Raw genomic sequence first — 19294 nt, forward strand, 5'->3', positions numbered from 1 at the left:
GTTGGCGAACTAAGATCCCGCAGGCCGTGTGGTATGGCAAAAACAAAAAACACTTCAGGATCTTGGTTGAATGTAGGTTCTAATTCAGTAAATCAGAGGCGGAGCCTGAGATTCTACACTTCTAACAAGCTCTAGGTAATGGTTGCTGTGGATCACACTTTGAGTAGCAAGGAGCTGGAAAACATACCCTTCCACTGGCTTTCCCTCCTTCCTTGTTTCACTCTTGGGTCATCTTGGGATCACTTGTGTACAAGCCTATTTCTCAGGCTCAGTTATTAGGCAGAACCCAGGATAAGACAAGTAGTATTGACCCAGCAATTTCATTTCTAGGATTTTATCCTATAGATATATTCACATCTGTGTGAAATGTTATCTACAAGGTCATTCATTACAACACTGTAATAACAAAAACTGGAAAGAAATAAACATCTACAAGTAGAGGACTGGTTGTTTGACTTCTGATATATCCATATTATGGGCTATTACATAGCTATTAAAACAATAATAAGGCTCTTTATATTGTGATAAGAAAAATATTCAAGGTATATGCTAAGTATAAAAGGTAAAGTAGAGAGTACTGTGCATATTAATGCCTCCATTTGAGTAAAATAAGGGAAAAATTACTTTTTTTGTTTGTATATACATAAAATAACTCTGGAAAAATACAGAAAATAAATAATATTGATTGGGACAAGGGAAAATAGGTGGCCAGGGACAGGAAGGAGTGGGTGACTTTTCTTAGTGATGCCTTTTATATAGTTTTGAAATTTGAACCATGTGTTAACTATTGAATTTTATGTGTTTTTATATATGGAATCTAAAAGAAAAATATTTTAATGGTTCTGAAGAACCTAGAGGCAGAACAGGAATAAAGACGCAGACATAGAGAATGGACTTGAGGACACGAGGAGGGGGAAGGGTAAGCTGGGACAAAGTGAGAGAGTGGCATGGACATATATACACTACCAAATGTAAAATAGCTAGTGGGAAGCAGCCGCATAGCACAGGGAGATCAGCTCGGTGCTTTGTGTCCACCTAGAGGGTTGGGATAGGGAGGGTGGGAGGGAGATGCAAGAAGGAGAAGATATGGGAATATATGTATACGTATAGCTGATTCACTTTGTTATACAACAGAAACTAACACACCATTGTAAAGCAATTATACTCCAATAAAGATGTTAAAAAAAAAATAAAATTTTATGTGTTTGATCTAGAAGTATATTACATTTTCTTCCTTCTTTGAACCTTAAGCTACTCTTAACATTTAATGTTATCATATATTCAGATCAGTATGGAATAAGATCACATACCATCTGTTATCATTATGTCCATGTTTTAGTTTTCCAATAGATTTCAAGCTAAATTATGACAGCTATACATCTGTATTTTTTAAAAGATATTGCTTGTAAGCTGGCCATTTGCTGTTTGAGGAGAGACAGGTTGATTGGCAATTCTACTGAGTTATTGCTTTTATGATTTTCTTCCTGAGCTTAAATAAAGTTAATAATACCAAAAAAAAAGATATTGCTGTCAGAGCACATAACATTATGTATATAGTAAGCACTTTGTAGATACCTGCCAAGTTTATTTGAATACTCTACATTTGTCTCTAATACCAGAACAATGCCTATAATAGAGCAAATTGGGCTTATTGCCTAAAACTCTTAGTAACTGCACAGTTACTCAGGAAGTTACCAGAGGAGGGAAGGATAATGGTAAATTATAGTAAAAATGTAAAAAAAACTTTTTAAAGACTCAAATTATAGCAAAGTATGATTTTTTTACTCAAATAAATAAAGCAGGGGAAGTATAGAATACTTTTCAGAAGAATTCTTGGTAAATGGGTAAAATTTTTAAAGTTTTGATGTTCAAGGATTAAACTTAATTTAGCTTATGAATTCGCTTACAAACTCTCAGTCTCTGTTGATGCTCAGAGATCAACAGATGTTTGTGTCTACTGTGACTCAGTTCTGTACTAGGACCTGTGGTTACAACGCTGAGCCAAAACAGACATGGTTTCACATGCAGTAAACATACAGCCTAGTGAGAGAGATGGGTATTAATCAAGTAGTTATTTCATGATTGAATAATTACAAATGAAGTAAGTGCTCTAAAGAGACGGGACAGGCTCTCTGATGGCATGTGTAAAAGGAATCTGAAGTAGGTATAGAGATCAGGGAAGACTCTGCTTGAGGATCAAGCACTGTCATTTCCAGATTTACTAGTTATTTATTGCTGTGCAACAAACCACCCCAAAACTAAGTTGCTTTAAACTAAAATTTATTCTCTGTGGATTTACTGGGTGATTCTTCTGCTTATCTTGCCTGAGCTCAGTCCTGCAGCTGCTTTCAGCTGGTGGCTAAGTTGGAGGCTGGGCCTCCCACTCCCTGTATACTTTCTTACCAGGCTTCTTCATGGCTTCATGGTCCCAGAACCAAGAGGGTAAAGATAGAGGCTGCAAGGCTACTTGAGGCCTATGCTCTGAAACTTGCACAATACCACTGCTTGTGCAAGCAAGTGAACAGGCCAGTTTAGATTCAAGGGATGAGGAAATAGAGTCCACCTCTTGATGAATTGAGCTACACAGAATTTGTGGCCATTTTTTTCAATCTACTACAATCGATCAGATAACTATTTATTCAATAAATCATTATTTCCTAAGGATCATTTTAAGAATTAGAAATCAAACATGAATAAAATATAGTAATTTTAAGTTGCCATTTTTTCCTTTTCCTTAGAGCACATGGTATTTGTGAATTGTCATTTCATTTTTTATAGAGATCAGTATTCGTGAACATTTTTTCCTATGATATAAAAATGAATCATTATTAAATAAATAATATAATATAAAAAGAAGAGTCTTACCTAATTAGAAAGGAAGAAAAAGTCACTGGGGATTATAAGTCATTTTTAGCCTTTCTAAATTTGTAATAACATGTATTTTATAGTCAGAAAAGAATTAAGGCTATGTCAGTGTAGCCATGCAGTTATGAATGATATCTATAAGCACAACAATTAATTCAGTAGTGAAAAATCTCAGGGAAGTCAAGCTTTTCTTTGTAGTTATAACTTTGCTCTCATGTTTGTTTTAGCTGTCTTTTAAAGGTGATTTGTTTCCAGCTCAAAGTTTGCCCTTTGGGATAATTTTGAATGAATTAATAAATATGTAAAGCTAATGACAAAGATATTAGCTACCTGGAATTTTGGTTTTTGCAGGCAGTGTCAAAAGAAAACAAAAGTATTTAATTTGCTTGGAAAGTTATTTTTACGAGCAGTAATCTAACTTTTTTCCCCAATATTTTCAAAATTATAAGAATGATAAGAATGCTGCTTTTCTTCTGATGGAAAGTGACAGGCTAATCATCAGTTTACCCAGAGTGAAGTGGACAGAAGCAGCACTGACCATGGCATCTCAGCTTCAAGAAGAATGTATTGCATTTATTATAGAAAACTTCTCCAAGATCATTCAAAGTGAAAATTTTGCTCTCCTCTTACAGGTACTGCATCTAAAATTATATCCTATATTTAGTCCCATCTTTGTGTTCTGATTATAATTATGTAAGTTTTCAAATTCAGGTTGCCTTTGATTAAATTAGTATGACTTAAATAAATTCCATAGCAGATGGCATGTTTGCATAGCAATTAGGGCAGTGATGGACAGGATTTTTGGCTCATAAGATAATGAAGGGAGGAGGGGACAGGTTGAGTGCCCTGGCAAGGCACAGTGTAACTCTGGCAACTCCAGCCCTCAATCGGCATAAGCCATATTTTAGAAATTGAAGTCATAAAGATATTGTTTTGGTCAGTAATACAAATATGGTTCATGCAAAATTCTCTGTCTTACTCGGACCCACTTTCTCTAAATTTAGTTACTTAATAAAGAACTTTTATAACTTATTTCTAGGCTCTGTTTTAGGACTGTTTTGGCTTTTAAGAATTGTGTGTGTGTGCCGATATTTTTAACAGAGGAAAGGGATTAGTATAATATTTATTATTATAATGATAATAATTATTATTATTAACAGAGGAAATAAGATTTCTGATTGACTTCATATAGCCAGTTATGATGAATGGTCTGCTGTTATGCCAGACTTTCACATTTCTTACACATTTACATATATTCCTATTAAATATCAATCTCTGTGTTCTATAGTCACAAGCAATGAGTAGCACATCTGATCTGCTGGACAAAATTTTAAAAGCAATTGAAGAAAACATTACCACGGAGAATAGTTGCTCTCTTCTTACAGCTCTGGACACGTTACTGAACTCTGACAGTACAAAGGAAATGGTATTTGATGTAATAAAGTTCATTAAAATGATAGAATAAACTGTTTTAAGATTTTTAAATATATACACGAATGATAGAATATTTAAACTGTTTTAAGATTTTTAAATATATACACGTTTTAAATGTTGCATGGTTCATTGAAACTAAGTGTTTGATACCTGGAGGTTGGTTACAGTCTCTACTTCTGTGTATATTTGGAATTTTCATAATACAAAGTTTTAAAAATTTCATTTACCTCCAAATACACTTATTATAAAAGTTTAGAATTTGGAAGTTTGGCTGGCTAATTCTAAACATAGTTTGGTACTTAGCAATATTAATTGGTACAGCATAAGTTTAGTATTTCTCCCCAGTCACTACATTAAATTTCCTAAATATAAAACTTAAAGAATTTTAAAGAATGTTTTACAGTTTTAATCATCAGTGTCTTTTAATTTTATAATATGTTCTTAATTTTTGTCTTAAGAAAAAAATCATTTAAAATTGGATTGACTGAGAAAAAGCAAAATTAAAATATATCTTACTTTTAAATGCAGTTAATCAATGGTAATTAATAAGCTAATGGCAAATTATTGACATTTTTTATTTGTTCAACAAGAATGATAAAAAATTTCATCATATTTATTATTACTGCATAGAGTATTTGACCTTGTAATGTCATAGCTGATTTGAAAAGGCTGTGGAAGGTATTTACGTAAAGGCCATTGGTGGTTTAAAACAGTGTTTGGTTAAAAGGATAATGCTGAAAGGATAAGGTTCATGTTCACTATAAAATTCTGTTGTTAAAGAGCAAGGCTTCATAAATAACTTGTACCCGACGATCTTAAAAATCTAAGTGATGACATCATTGATCTAGCTTAGGAGTAAGTAGATTTGGAAGGGAATAATGACTGGTTGCTATGACAATGTGGCTCTGACCAGCTGCTGATTTGTTGCTTGAACACAGGGTTTTACGTGCAAGATCCAGGCTCTGCGTGATAAGCTGTGGATCTTCCTGGTTCAGTCTTTCTATGCTGTTCGTCACACAGAAAGCTGGAAGCTGATGAGCACAGATGATCAACAGAAAATCCAAGCAGGTATATTAGCCTTGAGATTTTTTATTCTTATAATTGTGACAAGAGATATTTTAAAGGGATTCTAATAAGTGATAGGATTAACGTTTCTTTGCTTCTGTTTGCTTGCTAATTGAAACTGGTGCTGGTATGTTTAGGCAGTTTTAATAAATCATGCTTTTTTTCTGTCCTTAGAAAATGAAACTCATTTCCTTATATATACATATATAATTCTACTTTATCTTAGCAACTTTATATTCTAGCCAAATTTGCTTAAAAGCATTCTTTTAGATAGATTTAGAAGTATAGGAAAATGTAACCCATATAGAACAGATTACCAAACATACTTTCTCTCCCTTTTAAAATATATTTTTCCACAAAGCTTTCCCATCTTTTGCATAAGATACTCTTTCTTGTGGTTTTGCCTAGATTAGATGGCTTTATTCCATGATCGATTGGTTCAGTGATACGATGTGTGCTATTGCGGAGTGTCCCTCAGGAGCCGCACAGTGCTCTTTGACATTTAATAGGTACCATTTGAAATATTAGCATTAAACAAAAGAGTTATACTGCTCAGAATGTGTGTTTGTTTCAAAAATGTTAAAATAAAAAATTGAGGGTGTGGAACTAAAAATGGCTTCATGACTATTTTTGGGTTAAAGCAGGTACCTTAGGAAAAATATTGACAGATTCAGTAAGTATACTTTTAAAAACATTTTAAATTAAGAGACTGTATTTTATGAAGCAACATTTCTGTCCTATAAAACATGGAGACCATATGTGATATAATATATTCTTGATAGTACATGGATATGTTAAATTCTTTAATGATTTAATCAAAATATGATTTGCTCTGTCTTGCATTAAGAGCATAACACGATGGTGTAGCCAGATGTGATCTCAAGAGCACTTTTCAAAGAAATTCCAACAAAATAATAAAACAACAAAATCCATGAAACAAAAGTCATGAGAAGGTCTTTAGAAATTGGAATTATTTTCCTTGTGACTATTTCTGTACTGATTTTTAGATGACAGTTCATCTGTACTATACAGTGTAAAAAACTAAGATCAGCATTCCATGAGTAGGTGTCATTCAACTCTCTTCTGATTGGGAGTAAACTTTGCTCTTCTCCATTTTTAGAGGATATCATAGTTAAGTTGGGTCCCGAACAATGTTCTTTATCTTAATTCTTCAAAGTGCTAATTTAAAATACATGTAGGGGCTTCCCTGGTGGCACAGTGGTTGAGAGTCCGCCTGCTGATGCAGGGGACACAGGTTCGTGCCCCGGTCCGGGAGGATCGATCCCACATGCCGCGGAGCAGCTGGGCCCGTGAGCCATGGCCACTGGGCCTGCGCGTCCGGAGCCTGTGCTCCGCAGCGGGAGAGGCCACAACAGTGAGAGGCCCGCGTACCACAAAAAAAATAAATAAATAAAATAAAATACATGTAAATACATACATATATATACACATAACTAAAACAAAATATTATTGGTAATCCAACTAATTGTCAAAAAGAACTTTTCAATCTATTACATTCTATCAGTGTAAAAATAATTTTTAAAATCTTAAATATGTTGAATTATAATGAGTCCTGACTTATGCATAATTATTGCATTGGGAAATCCCAGATAAAGGAGTAATTCTAGGTTGTCTTTGTTATAACGTTTCTTACGTTCTAGTTTGAGTTACTGATCTTTGGGAGAAATCTTGTATTAATTTCCACCTGTATATTTTTGTGCAGTCATTTGCTAACCACAAAGCAATCCTTATAATGCTATTTCTAGGATCCTGCTTTGTCTTATAACATAGTTCCTATAGAATAGAAATAGTAGAAGGTGCATGGTAGGGTTACAGATAATTTGATGTATTTTTCATCAGCTGTTTTAATAAAAATAAAATAAATTTTGGAAAATATATGTATATATTTCTTCAAAATATATTTTAAAGCTACATAACCTTCAAAGGGAACAAATACATTAGCTAAACTATATTTATGGCTCTCATACCATTATTCCTATATATTTCCCTGACGTCATTTAAATTCTTATTTGAAGAACATAAACTGAGTTCCCCAATAATTCCCATATAAACCTAATCTATAAAATGAATATTTTGTGTAATTCTAAAAAGAATGATATAGGTTTAAGGATTGTCTCGTTTTATTTTCAACAAAACCTTATCTTTTTTCTCTTTACTCCTTCCTCAGGACATACCTGCAAAATCAGAAAATTTTTTTTTTTTTTTTTTTTTTTGCGGTACGCGGGCCTCTCACTGCTGTGGCCTCTCCCGCCGCGGAGCACAGGCTCCGGATGCGCAGGCTCAGCGGCCATGGCTCACGGGCCCAGCCGCTCCGCGGCATGTGGGATCCTCCCGGACCGGGGCACGAACCTGTGTCCCCTGCATCGGCAGGCGGACTCTCAACCACTGCGCCACCAGGGAAGCCCCAGAAAAATTTTAAGAGTATTTTAATATTTTTTAGGATAGAAATTTCCTCCCATTGAATAGTTCATAAAATATTACATCTCAAAATATCTCAATATTACATTTCAAAAAATCTGTAATTTTTTGAAATTTGGAAAACTAACTAAAAAGGTTATCTCTAAAATTTCAAGCTTGAGAAAATTCTAAGTTTTTGTAAATGTATAAATCTTCTCTGTGAGACTGTACATTTCTAATTTATTAATTTTACTAACAAAATCCATAGGGACAAGAAAATAAGATTCAAAATGAAGTTCTTTAAGAAAAATTCTAAAATAGGGAATTATTTATGTGTACTAGATTGGTTTCAACTTTTTAAAAGTTATTTCCATCAAAATGTAATCTTTTTCTGCTAATATACTGTTTTCCCTCTACTTCTATGGTAATAATAGTGCTTCCTGTAAAATTAAATTGCTTTTTTTTTCCTACAGCTGCATTTGACAAAGGTGATGACCGAAGACTTGGCAAAAAGCCTATATTCAGCAGCTCTCAGGTAAACTTTTACAATTTTACAGGCCCAGATGAAACAAGATACCAAGTAATTTAAATTTTATCATTTTATATTTCAGAATAATTTTTAAAAATCTATTCTTTCATTAACTAAAGCTGTTTCTGGATGGAAATAATTTTGAGTCTCGTTTTTAATCAAGTGAACATTTTATAAATTTTAAAATGATATGCATTTTTTATATCTAGCTGGTATGGGAAGTGAAATATTGTCTACCATTTTTATTTCCTTGAAAACCTTTTTGGCAACTAGCATGTTGGAACTATTCCAGATCAGAAATTGTCTAGAATTCTAGATCTAGTTCCATGTCTGTTTTTCTAATTAACCTACTTTTTACAAAAGAAGATTTTAGTTGTCCCAGTTTTCTCTATACTAAGATTTTAATCCACATAATAGATTTTTGGTGTGAAAAAGGCAGTTAATACCAAGAGTACAGTTGTGTTCACTTTAAAAGTTACTTGTTGTACTTATATGAGTTAACTAAAAATGGTCAAACTCTTAAAAACTAAGTAGAGTGGTGGCTGCCAGGGGCTGGGGAGATAAGGAAAAGGGGAATAATTGTTCAATGGGGATAGAGTTTCAGTTTTGCAAGATGAGAACGTTCTAGATATCTGTTGCACAACAAGGCGCATATAGTCAACCTGACTGTACTGCCCACTTAAAAATGGTTAAGATGGTAAATTTTATGTTATTTGTTTTTTAGTGCACACACACACACACACAACACACACGTTACTTGGTATATTCATTATAACATGAAATACATTTTTCTTCCCCTAAAATGTTATTAATGATGGTTAGAGTTCCAATCTAGCTAACTTAAAAATGGTCACTTAATAATACATTTGAAGCATAAAATTATACTAACCTAGACACACATTACAATGATATGGAGACATACACTGAGAGTTCCAGTTTGGAATGCAAAGAATACATCGCCCTTGCAAGAGTGGAATTGGGAATCTTCCTTATCAGCCAGTAGATAGGAACTCACACAACTCCAAGCCACAACCAAGAGCTCTGATGGCTTGAGGCAGAGGTCAAGCTCTAAATGTCTTGGGTGAGAAACTGTGAGACGCTGGAGCTTTTTGCTAGTAAACCTCCTACGACTATTTCCCTAAGTGTGTTCCATAATATACTAGCTCCATCATATGTTCTACCTAAGAACATCTAGCGTCAACTAAGGTTGAGAATTGCTACACACCATAGCTCCTCTTAGACACTAACGATGCACATCAGCACCTAAAAGCTCTGAGAAACACTACAGTAAAGAACACTTTTGAATTTTGTTTTCCCCAAGATTTCCTCAAATTTTATAACCATGGAACACCACTAGACTCCCTCTTGACCCCTTTTAAGCATGTTGTACAGTTCCACAGAACATATGTTAGGAAATGGCACCTTAGAACACTTTTTCTATGTACTATGTTCCCTCTCACCTTATGTGTTTTTTTGTGTGTATGTGTGTGTGTGTTTTAAGGCCACCATGATTTAGCCTACCTGCCTTTCTTTCCCCTGTTCTATCTACTAACTGCTATCAACCAGGCTTTTCCTCCTTCCTTGCCTTACAGCAAAACAAAATCTCATTTCCCTTCCTCAGTTCCTGACTTTCAGGTTGTCCAAGGGTTTATACTGTTAACCACAATGGGAAGGAAACAGGCTAATATGTTTTCCTCAGAAAGGCAGCATTGTACTGAAATGAGTGCTGGACTTAAAATCGTAAGAGTTCAGATCTTGACTTTATTATCTTTGTCATCTGTGAGTCTTAGTTTGCTTATCTGTAGAATGGAGTAATAAAACCTAGCCGGGATTATTGTGAAAATTAAGTGAGATAATTTATGTGCAATTGTCTAGTATGTAGTAAGTCCTCAATAAGTGTGGTATGAATAAGTGTGTCTTCCAAAATAGATGAGATCTTTTAGAGGTGGGAGAAAGTTGATAAAATAGAAACGCTTAAGAAGAGTGCTGGTACCAAAATACTTAAGACTAAAATTATACGATGTCTGGGATTTGCTTCAAAATAAAATGGTGGTAGTTATATATGAAACAGAATTGGCCAAGAGGTGATAGTTGTTAAAGCTGGGTAGTAGGTATGTGGGGATTCATGATACTGTTCTGTCTTCTTTGATTATGTTTAAATTTTTCCATAATAAAAAGTAAAACAAAATAATACCAACAAAAAGGAATAGTACTAGACCTGAAAGTGTGTCCAAGAGGAATGCTTTATTTTTTTATTTTATTTTTTATTTTTGGCTGCGTTGGGTCTTTGTTGCTGCGCACAGGCTTTCTCTAGTTGCGGTGAGCAGGGGCTACTGTTTGTTGTGGTGTGCGGGCTTCTCATTGCATTGGCTTCTCTTGTTGCAGAGCATGGGCTCTAGGTGCGCGCGCTTCAGTAGTTGCAGCACATGGGCTCAGTAGTTATGGCTAGTGGGCTCTAGGGCTCACGGGCTTCAGTAGTTGTGGCTTATGGGCTCTAGAGCACAGGCTCAGTAGCTGTGGTACACAGGCTTAGTTGCTCCACGCCATGTGGGATCTTACCGGATCAGGGATCAAACCCATGTCCTCTACATTAGCAGGCAGATTCTTAACCACTGTGCCACCAGGGAAGTCCCAAGAGGAGGGCTTTAGAGTGTTACTCTTTTTTCTTTATCTTTGTCAATAGCATGTGGTGACCATTCCCAACTGGTCAGTTGTATATAAGAGACATACATAAACTTTGTAGATGTAAGTCATAGATTGCCTAAAAATGCATATACGTTGAATCCTCACCATGATATACTATGTTAATGTGAAATTTCTAAAGGGGTAGAGCACCCCATATACTACACAGATCTCACCCATAGCATGATGCTTTAAAGTAGATAGATTCAAGGATAGAGTGAATTAAGAAGGATTAGTTTTAAGGGTGGGAAGAGGTCTAACATCAGAGTCTTCCTGGTTTTAGGTATTAAAAATAGAGAAATTTTTTTTTGTTTGTGTTTGTTTTTACGGTATGTGGGCCTCTCACTGTTGTGGCCTCTCCCGTTGCGGAGCACAGGTTCCGGATGCACAGGCTCAGCGGCCATGGCTCACAGGCCTAGCCACTCCGCGGCATGTGGGATCTTCCCAGACCAGGGCACGAACCCGTGTCCCCTGCATCGGCAGGCGGACTCTCAACCACTGCACCACCAGGGAAGCCCGAGAAATGTTATTTTTTTTGAGCTACGATTTGATCTAGCCTATTTGGACCTAGCCTATTTGAACTTTATAAGTATTACAGAGAATCCTAGTACACAGCACTGAATGGGACCAGTCTCCACCCCTAGACATGAGTAATCTGAGGCCCAGAGATATTAGTAATGATTTCTTAAATATCCTATCTTCTATTCTTCAGTTAAAAGCAAAGCTAGAACAAGAATCTAATGATTCCTTTATTATTATACCTTGCTTTTGCTAAACTTAACTAGGTTATTTATTATTTATGTATATACATATGTATGTGTGAATATAGACACACACATATTTATGTTATTTTTATCTTAGACAAATTTTAATTGTAATTAGAAGCTTTCATATTTAGAAATAACTAGACCTTGAACTGTATATCAATATGTGCTCAGATTTGATAGCCATCATCACATGTTCTTGAGTACCCAGTATGTGATGGGCATGGTGCTAAGGGATACAAAGATGAAGACAACACAGACGCTGTCTCATACAGCTTCCAAAAGGGAGTATTTATATAAAAAATGGCAATATATTTTTAAAATTTTATTCTGTAATTCCTACCAGTTTTTAAAATGTTGTTATTCCCTTCCATACAACGTTGTTCTAAGCAAAATTATAAAGTAAGTGCATTGTCTTTAGTGCCCTTCTACTTTCCCTTTTTTATCTATTTCACCTGTTTTTAGAACCCCTTTTCCTTTCTCCAGACAACCAATACTGTATTACTATGTTGTGGTTTGTTTTTTTTTTTTCTCAGAAACCAAACTTTTCAGGGACTTCCCTGGTGGTCCAGTGGTTAACACTCCGTGCTTCCAATGTAGGGGGCATGGGGTCGATCCCTGGACAGGGAATAAGATCTCACATGCCACGCTGCACAGCCAAAAAAAGAAAAAAAGAAAACTTTTCAGGTGTAATGTGTTCTTTCCCAGGGGCTTCCCCCACCCCTACCCCACCCCACCCCACCCCCCTTGCTTCCAGAGGATTAAATATTTAGTGATAAAATTTCTGGAATTTGGGATAGGATTGAAGAGAGAATTTTTGGTGAAAATCATTAACATACAGATGATTACCTGCTTAAAGCAGTAAATCCTGAGCTCAAGTCCTAGTTCAATCCCTTATCAGCATGTGGCCTTGGGTAAATTACATACCTGCTTTAATCCCCAGTTTCTTGTTGAAGAAATGGAGATAACAACAGGAGCTGTCTCATAGAATTGTTGTGAGGATTAAGTGAGATGATACATGAAAAGCATTTGAGCACAGAACCTGGGAGTGGGCCCTCGAAAAATGTTGGATATTGCTATCATTCACCCAAGGCATCCTGACACCATTAAGTATTCATCTCTACCATAACTTCATAAAGTTAAATAGTATGCCTTTTAAAGTAGAATTTCCTGTTAATTTTGTATGTTTTATTTCAGATTTGATTAAGGTAATGTGATCAAAGACACATTCAAATGACCCCAGATCATTCAAGTTTTAAGTGGCCCTAAATCATAATCTGAATTTTGCTGCTTTTTCCTCTTTGAAAAACTGGCTATTGAAACATAAAGTATTATGTCCAAGACTTCAGTCAAGTTACAGAGTATTTTTTTCTTCTTTGTAGCAAAGGAGACAAGTTTCTGACCCTGGTGCTATAAAAAACAAATCTTGGAGAGAAAGTAACAAGAAAGAGTATTGGAGTTATCCCTCTACTAATAATCAAAAGATGAAATCTGATGGATTAGGAGCATCTGGACATTCATCAAGTACTAATAGAAATTCTATAAATAAAACTTTGAAGCATGATGATTTAAAGGAAAAGGATGGTACAAAAACCGCATCCAAGAGTACAAAAGAATTAAAAACTGTGGGAAAAAATGTTTCTGGAAAGCCCAAACCTATAATAAAGCCCAAAACAGAAAACGGTGATAATGCAAAGTCAGCAAACATGTCACCTAGACAAGTTGTGGAAAGATCAGCAGCAGCAGCAGCAAATGGACAGAAAAATTCAGTAAATGGAAAAGGAGTGAGAAATCAGGAAGGTCAAATTACAGGTGCCAGACCCAAGGTACTCACTGGGAACTTAAACGTGCATGCCAAAGCAAAGCCTTCGAAGAAAGTGACAGGCAAAGACTCTCCATGCCTCAGGATTTCAGGGCCCTCCAGCAGATCTACAAATTCAAGTATGGAATTACGGACTTCCACTGACTGTCTGGATGAACCAAAAGAAAATGGGTCAATAAAAGAGAAGGCTTCTGGTCATAAATTTTCCCTTTGTGACTCTCCAGGACAGACTGTGAAAAACAGTGTAGAAAGTATCAAAACTTCCACTGTAGGTGGGTTTTAACACTCTAATTTTTAATAGCTATTTAGGAGCTTTTTAGGAACAGTTAAAGTTCCTAGAAAAAAATGAACCTATGTTTCGACTTTTATTTAGTTTCAAATGCAAAAAGATTTTAGTAACATATATTCATGCAAACTGAGAAAAAACAGTTTTTCTCACCGTAACGTTTAATTTTGTATATAGTGTATGACCAGTGAATTTATACATACTTATTACATATTTATTCCTCAATCTCATGGCTCACTCTTCTTAATTTATAGCAGTAAAATCTCGACCTGTTTCAAAAGTTACCAATGGAACTTCCAATAAAAAAAGCATTCATGAACAAGAAACTAATATAAATAACAGGTAAGCATTCATTGTTTTACCTAGACATCAGCTTTCTCTGGAAGTTAATTATATACTAACTTCTAGCTAAATATTGTTAAAATATCTTTCCTTTGTTAGAAAATTTAGTATATTTACATAATGATATTTAAAAACTTTTCTTATTTATTATATAAAATGACGACTGATACAAAATGATAGAAGAATAATTTATACTTGTGGCACCTTATTATGCATTGCTTTACCATAGTTGATCTACAGTTTTATAAACTTAAACACTTAAGAACCTATGGTTTTTTTCTATTTTCAGAAAAGAGATATATTTTTTATTTCTTTGAGAAAAAAAAATTTTTTTTAATTGAAGTATAGTTGATTTACAGTATTGTGAAAAATATATTTCATGTATGGGTCTTTTAAAAAATTATGTTTTGGAATCTCAGTGTAATACTGAACGCAAATAATTTTTCTTAGTGTGCTAAAGAAGGTCACCAGCAAAGGATACAGTGATCCAGTACCACAGGCAATTTTAAAGAAAAGAGGAAATGGCAATGGATGTGCTACAGCTCAGCAGAGGACAAAGAATGCCACAGTTAATCTTGCTAAAACTCAAGGTAAAGTTGAAATACTCCCAGGTATTACTTCCTTGTTTAAATTGAATAAGCAGAACTCTGATTCTGGAACTTTAGCAACAAATAAGCAAAGTATAACGTGGTTTCACTCATTTTACATTCATTTCATATTTTAGAGATGAGATTTTATTCTTCCACTTTTCAGACAAGTATTTTGGTATTTTGGGGTGTGAGTTTAGTTTTTATTTTCTTTTGTGAAAAAAATAATTAAGGGAGTCACTAGGTTATCTGCATTTCTGGTCCTTCTGTGTATTATACCTGTGCTTCTTCAAAGTTTCATTGATAAATATAAGAATTCCATCTGCAAAACCAACACTAAAGAGCTCTTTAAAAAGTAATGGGGGGCTTCCCTGGTGGCGCAGTGGTTGAGAGTCCGCCTGCCAATGCAGGGGACACAGGTTCGTGCCCCGGTCTGGGAAGATCCCACATGCCGCAGAGCGGCTGGGCCCGTGAGCCATGGCCGCTGAGCCTGCGTGTTCGGAAAAATTAAAAAAAAAAAAAAAAAAAAAAAAGTAATGGTACAATCTAGAGAGCTGTAATACGTAGGGAGGAAGAATTTTCCCTCTGGGCTCTGTGCTACGCCTGTTGTTTTTCCATATTCTAATAAAGAGAAGAATACTGATCAGATTGCATAATTTGCTAATATAATAACTGATTTTAAAAATTAATTTGCTTTATGCATTAAGCATTCACATATGTAAGAGCAGTTTGTAAAATGCTAAAACCAATTTTGAGGTAGGTAATGAATTAATACTGAAAGTAAATTTAAAAGTAAGCCAGAGAAAAGTAATTCATGTTCTAGTGACAGCTAAAAATTAAACATTTAAAAAGATTTGATAATTCTGTTTGACAGATTTAAATGCTCAAAATATCATCTCTAGGATTTCAACAATTATAAACAAATGAATTCCCAAAATTAATCCTCTTTCTTTCCAGTTACCAGCTTTAGTTTCAACTGCAGATCTAAGTTGTTAACCCTAATGACCTACAATAATAATGATCTGGCTATGAGAAATAAATTACCTTTGTTACTGTTTGAGGAAAAAAATGGCAACAATTTCAACATTTCTATTTTGTGCTTTAGCTTGATTCTGCTTTTCAGCTATGTGGAACAGTCTGTTTTTCCCCCTAGAACTTCAAAGGGAAGAAAGACCCCTACTGCTCTTTTGGCATAAGAAAATCAGATTTTTCTACCCCCATATATTTATGCAAATCCAATTCTGGCATAAGGATCAATGCTCTTTACTTGAGGAGGAGAGATCGTATTTTAATAATTTTACTTAAGATACTGGAATACTTCCTCTATATTTGTAATAAATTTTTTTTATTTTATCACATCACTAACGCCTAATTTGTAATTGTCCGTTTGATCATTATGTTACCATTTCATTGTTATCTATTTTATTTCTTCTAAAGGGATTTAAAAACAAATATTGAATTTCACTCACAAACTGGAAGGTATATTTTTGAATTTTCTTTACTTAGGATCCCAAGGAGAGTCACCACATTCAGTAAAATCTTCAGGGTCTTCAAGGCAGTCTGATGAAAATGTGACAAAATTGGACCACAGTGTAACTACAGATAAACAAACACCTAAGAGAAAAATTGTCAAGCAAGGACAAACAACATCACCTAAGATTAGTGCAAAAATGGTAGCAATGCCTAAAAACCTAAATCAATCTAAGAAAGGTGAAACTTTGAATAATAAGGATTCAAAACAGAAAACACTTCCTGGACAGGTTATATTGAAGACTCAGCCTTCTTCTCTGAGACCTTTAAAAAGTGTTGTCCAGAAAAGTGTGCTTCGTGATGTATGTGATAATAATAACAAAGGCAATGTTTCTGAACAGAAGCCTCATGATCCTCTAATTAATCTCACAGCCGAAATCAGTGATACAGAAGCATGTCGGTCACCACGCATACTTGACCCACAAAAGCCATTAAACAATCAAGAAAAAGAGAAGTTGGTGTTAGAATGCCAAAATATTTCAAATCTAGATAAATTAATAAAACATGAACTGGAATCAAAACAGATTTGTTCAGATAAAAGTGAAACAAATTTTTCTGGTCACAAAAAAACAGATCAATGCAACACAGTTAAAATACATTGTCATTCTGATGAGAGTGATAATGTAGATCCAGAATTTTATAGCACCACTGCTCTAAAATCCATGATTTCAAATCCAAATGAAAACTCTTTGAACTCTAATTCAGTTTGTGACCTAGACTCAACAAATGTAGAGCAAGTCCATTCAGTGTCAGCTAGGGAGAAGCAAGCAGGGAGAAAAGATACAAACAAAAAATTAAACATTAAATGTGTGAAAGATGTTTTACCTTGTGTTCCTGAACAGACAAATGGTACCTTAAATTCTGGTCAAGATGACAGAAAATCTAGAATTCATGTGGAAGAACAGACAATTCCCCATCAGTTTTCTGATGACTCTGCCATGAATGGAGACAAACATGCTACAGTAGACTCAAATACTTCCTCCAAGTGTTTTTTGGAACAAATACCAGGGAAAAATTCTCCTAAAGACATGGAAACAACAGAAACTCCAGAGAGCCATGAAACTCCAGAAGCTCCATTCATGAGTCACTGGAATTTGAGTACCAGTGTTCTGCATCAGAGAGAGAGTCCTGAGTCTGACAGTGGCAGTGCTACAACATCCTCTGATGACATAAAGCCTAGATCTGAAGACTATGATGCTGGAGGGTCTCAGGATGATGATGGGTCAAATGACAGGGGTATTTCTAAATGTGGCACTATGCTGTGCCATGATTTTCTTGGAAGAAGTAGCAGTGACACCAGTACTCCTGAAGAATTAAAAATATATGATAGTAACTTAAGAATTGAAGTGAAAATGAAAAAGCAAAGTAGTAATGATCTTTTCCAAGTTAATTCGACAAGTGATGATGAGATTCCTAGGAAAAGGCCAGAAATTTGGTCTCGATCTACAAGAGTTCACCCTAGGGAAAAAGAAAATATTCCACGAGGCAGTATCCAGTTTGCTCAGGAAGTAGATCAGGTTTCTTCCTCAGCAGATGAAACAGAAGATGAAAGGTCTGAAGCTGAAAATGTTGCAGAAAATTTCTCTACATCTAACCCAGCTCTTCAGCAGTTTCAGGGAATAATTAATTTAGCTTTTGAAGATGCAACTGAAAATGAAAGTCACGAGTTTCGTGCAACTAAAGATTTTAAAAGGTCAGTTTTACTTTCGGTAGATGAATGTGAAGAACTAGGATCTGATGAAGGGGAAGTCCATGCTCCCTTTCAGCCTTCTGTAGATTCGCCTTCACCTTCTGATGTTTTTGATGGTGTTTCTCATGAACCTCACGGAAGGGTCTGCTACTCCAGATACTCACAAGGAAGTAAAGGTAGTATTTTAGAATGTAGACAAGAGAAAGCCAATAGTGTATATAAAAACAAAAGCTCTCCCTTGGGTCTTAGTAGCATTGACTCTTCAAGAAAAGATAAACAGAGTGCTTCAGCCACAGAAAAAAAGAGCACAACAGATGTCCTGTCCAGAGGAGGCAGACAGCTTCCTCCAGAAGATAAAAAAGTAAACAGTGGAAGCAATGTGGTTAATGACTTTCAGCCACGCAGCAAACTTTCAGATAGTGATATAAAATCTCAAGAAAGACCATGTCATCTGGAACTTCATCAAAGAGACCCCAATTCTGACATACCAAAGAACAGCTCTACAAAATCTCTGGACTCTTATTGGAGTCAAGTTCTGCCTCCAGAAGGTCAAGTGAAAGAGAGCCATTCTGCAGCTACCAAGAAAGCTAATATTGCTTTATCTGCAGGTAATGTACAGATATAGAAATGCTAAATCCATAAGAAAATGAGTTTATAGAATTTTAAAGTTGTAGGTAGCCCTGAATGTTATATTTTAGTTAGATAGAATAATTACTTAAGCAACAGATTCAAATTTTAAATGAAAACTGAAATTTCTTAATAGAATGAAAATAGCTAGTTACTCTTTATTGTTCACTTAAAATCTTAGTGAAAAATTCATATCTAGTAAAAATTTGGGTGGTTTATTAGAGCTAACCTACTAAGAGATTTTACATGAAAGAATAAAGGGAAAAACTTAGTTTGCTATTATTTAGTTATTTATGTCTAATTTAACATAGGAATTATTGACTATTAGAAATTTTATTATACATTGGATATGATTTATGAACTATGCTAATATATATCTAAGAGGGCTGTGCAATAAGTATAGTAATATGTAACTAAAAGCACTGAACTATTTTAACTAGATTAATTATTAAAATTTATATACATTTTACAGAGATTAAGACTTTCAGGATCACTATAATTCTAAAATTTTCAAGTAAAAAGATAAATTTCCTAAAAGAGATTATATTTAGAAGCAATGATAATATATGAAAAAATCCCAATCCCAAGCTTATTTCATATGTATAGATGGTTTCCTGTCTAATTGTTTTGTGTGTTTGTCTTCCTTATTATAG

The 19294-nt window shown here is 34.8% G+C and overlaps 1 protein-coding gene across 1 annotated transcript in view; it reads left to right on the top strand.

The window, feature by feature from the left end:
• BTBD8 (BTB domain containing 8) overlaps positions 1–19294 on the top strand; it is a 92213-nt gene that overhangs the window by 71418 nt on the left and 1501 nt on the right. Inside the window, exons 11-18 of the mRNA XM_032614335.1 lie at positions 3315–3497; positions 4154–4291; positions 5238–5367; positions 8256–8317; positions 13140–13851; positions 14120–14207; positions 14658–14797; positions 16301–18622. Of these exons, the coding sequence (XP_032470226.1) occupies positions 3315–3497; positions 4154–4291; positions 5238–5367; positions 8256–8317; positions 13140–13851; positions 14120–14207; positions 14658–14797; positions 16301–18622 (3775 nt within the window). The remainder of the gene's footprint in view (positions 1–3314; positions 3498–4153; positions 4292–5237; positions 5368–8255; positions 8318–13139; positions 13852–14119; positions 14208–14657; positions 14798–16300; positions 18623–19294) is intronic.

This window comes from Phocoena sinus, chromosome 1 (assembly GCF_008692025.1).
Source record: "Phocoena sinus isolate mPhoSin1 chromosome 1, mPhoSin1.pri, whole genome shotgun sequence".
Classification (NCBI taxonomy): Eukaryota; Metazoa; Chordata; class Mammalia; order Artiodactyla; family Phocoenidae; genus Phocoena; species Phocoena sinus.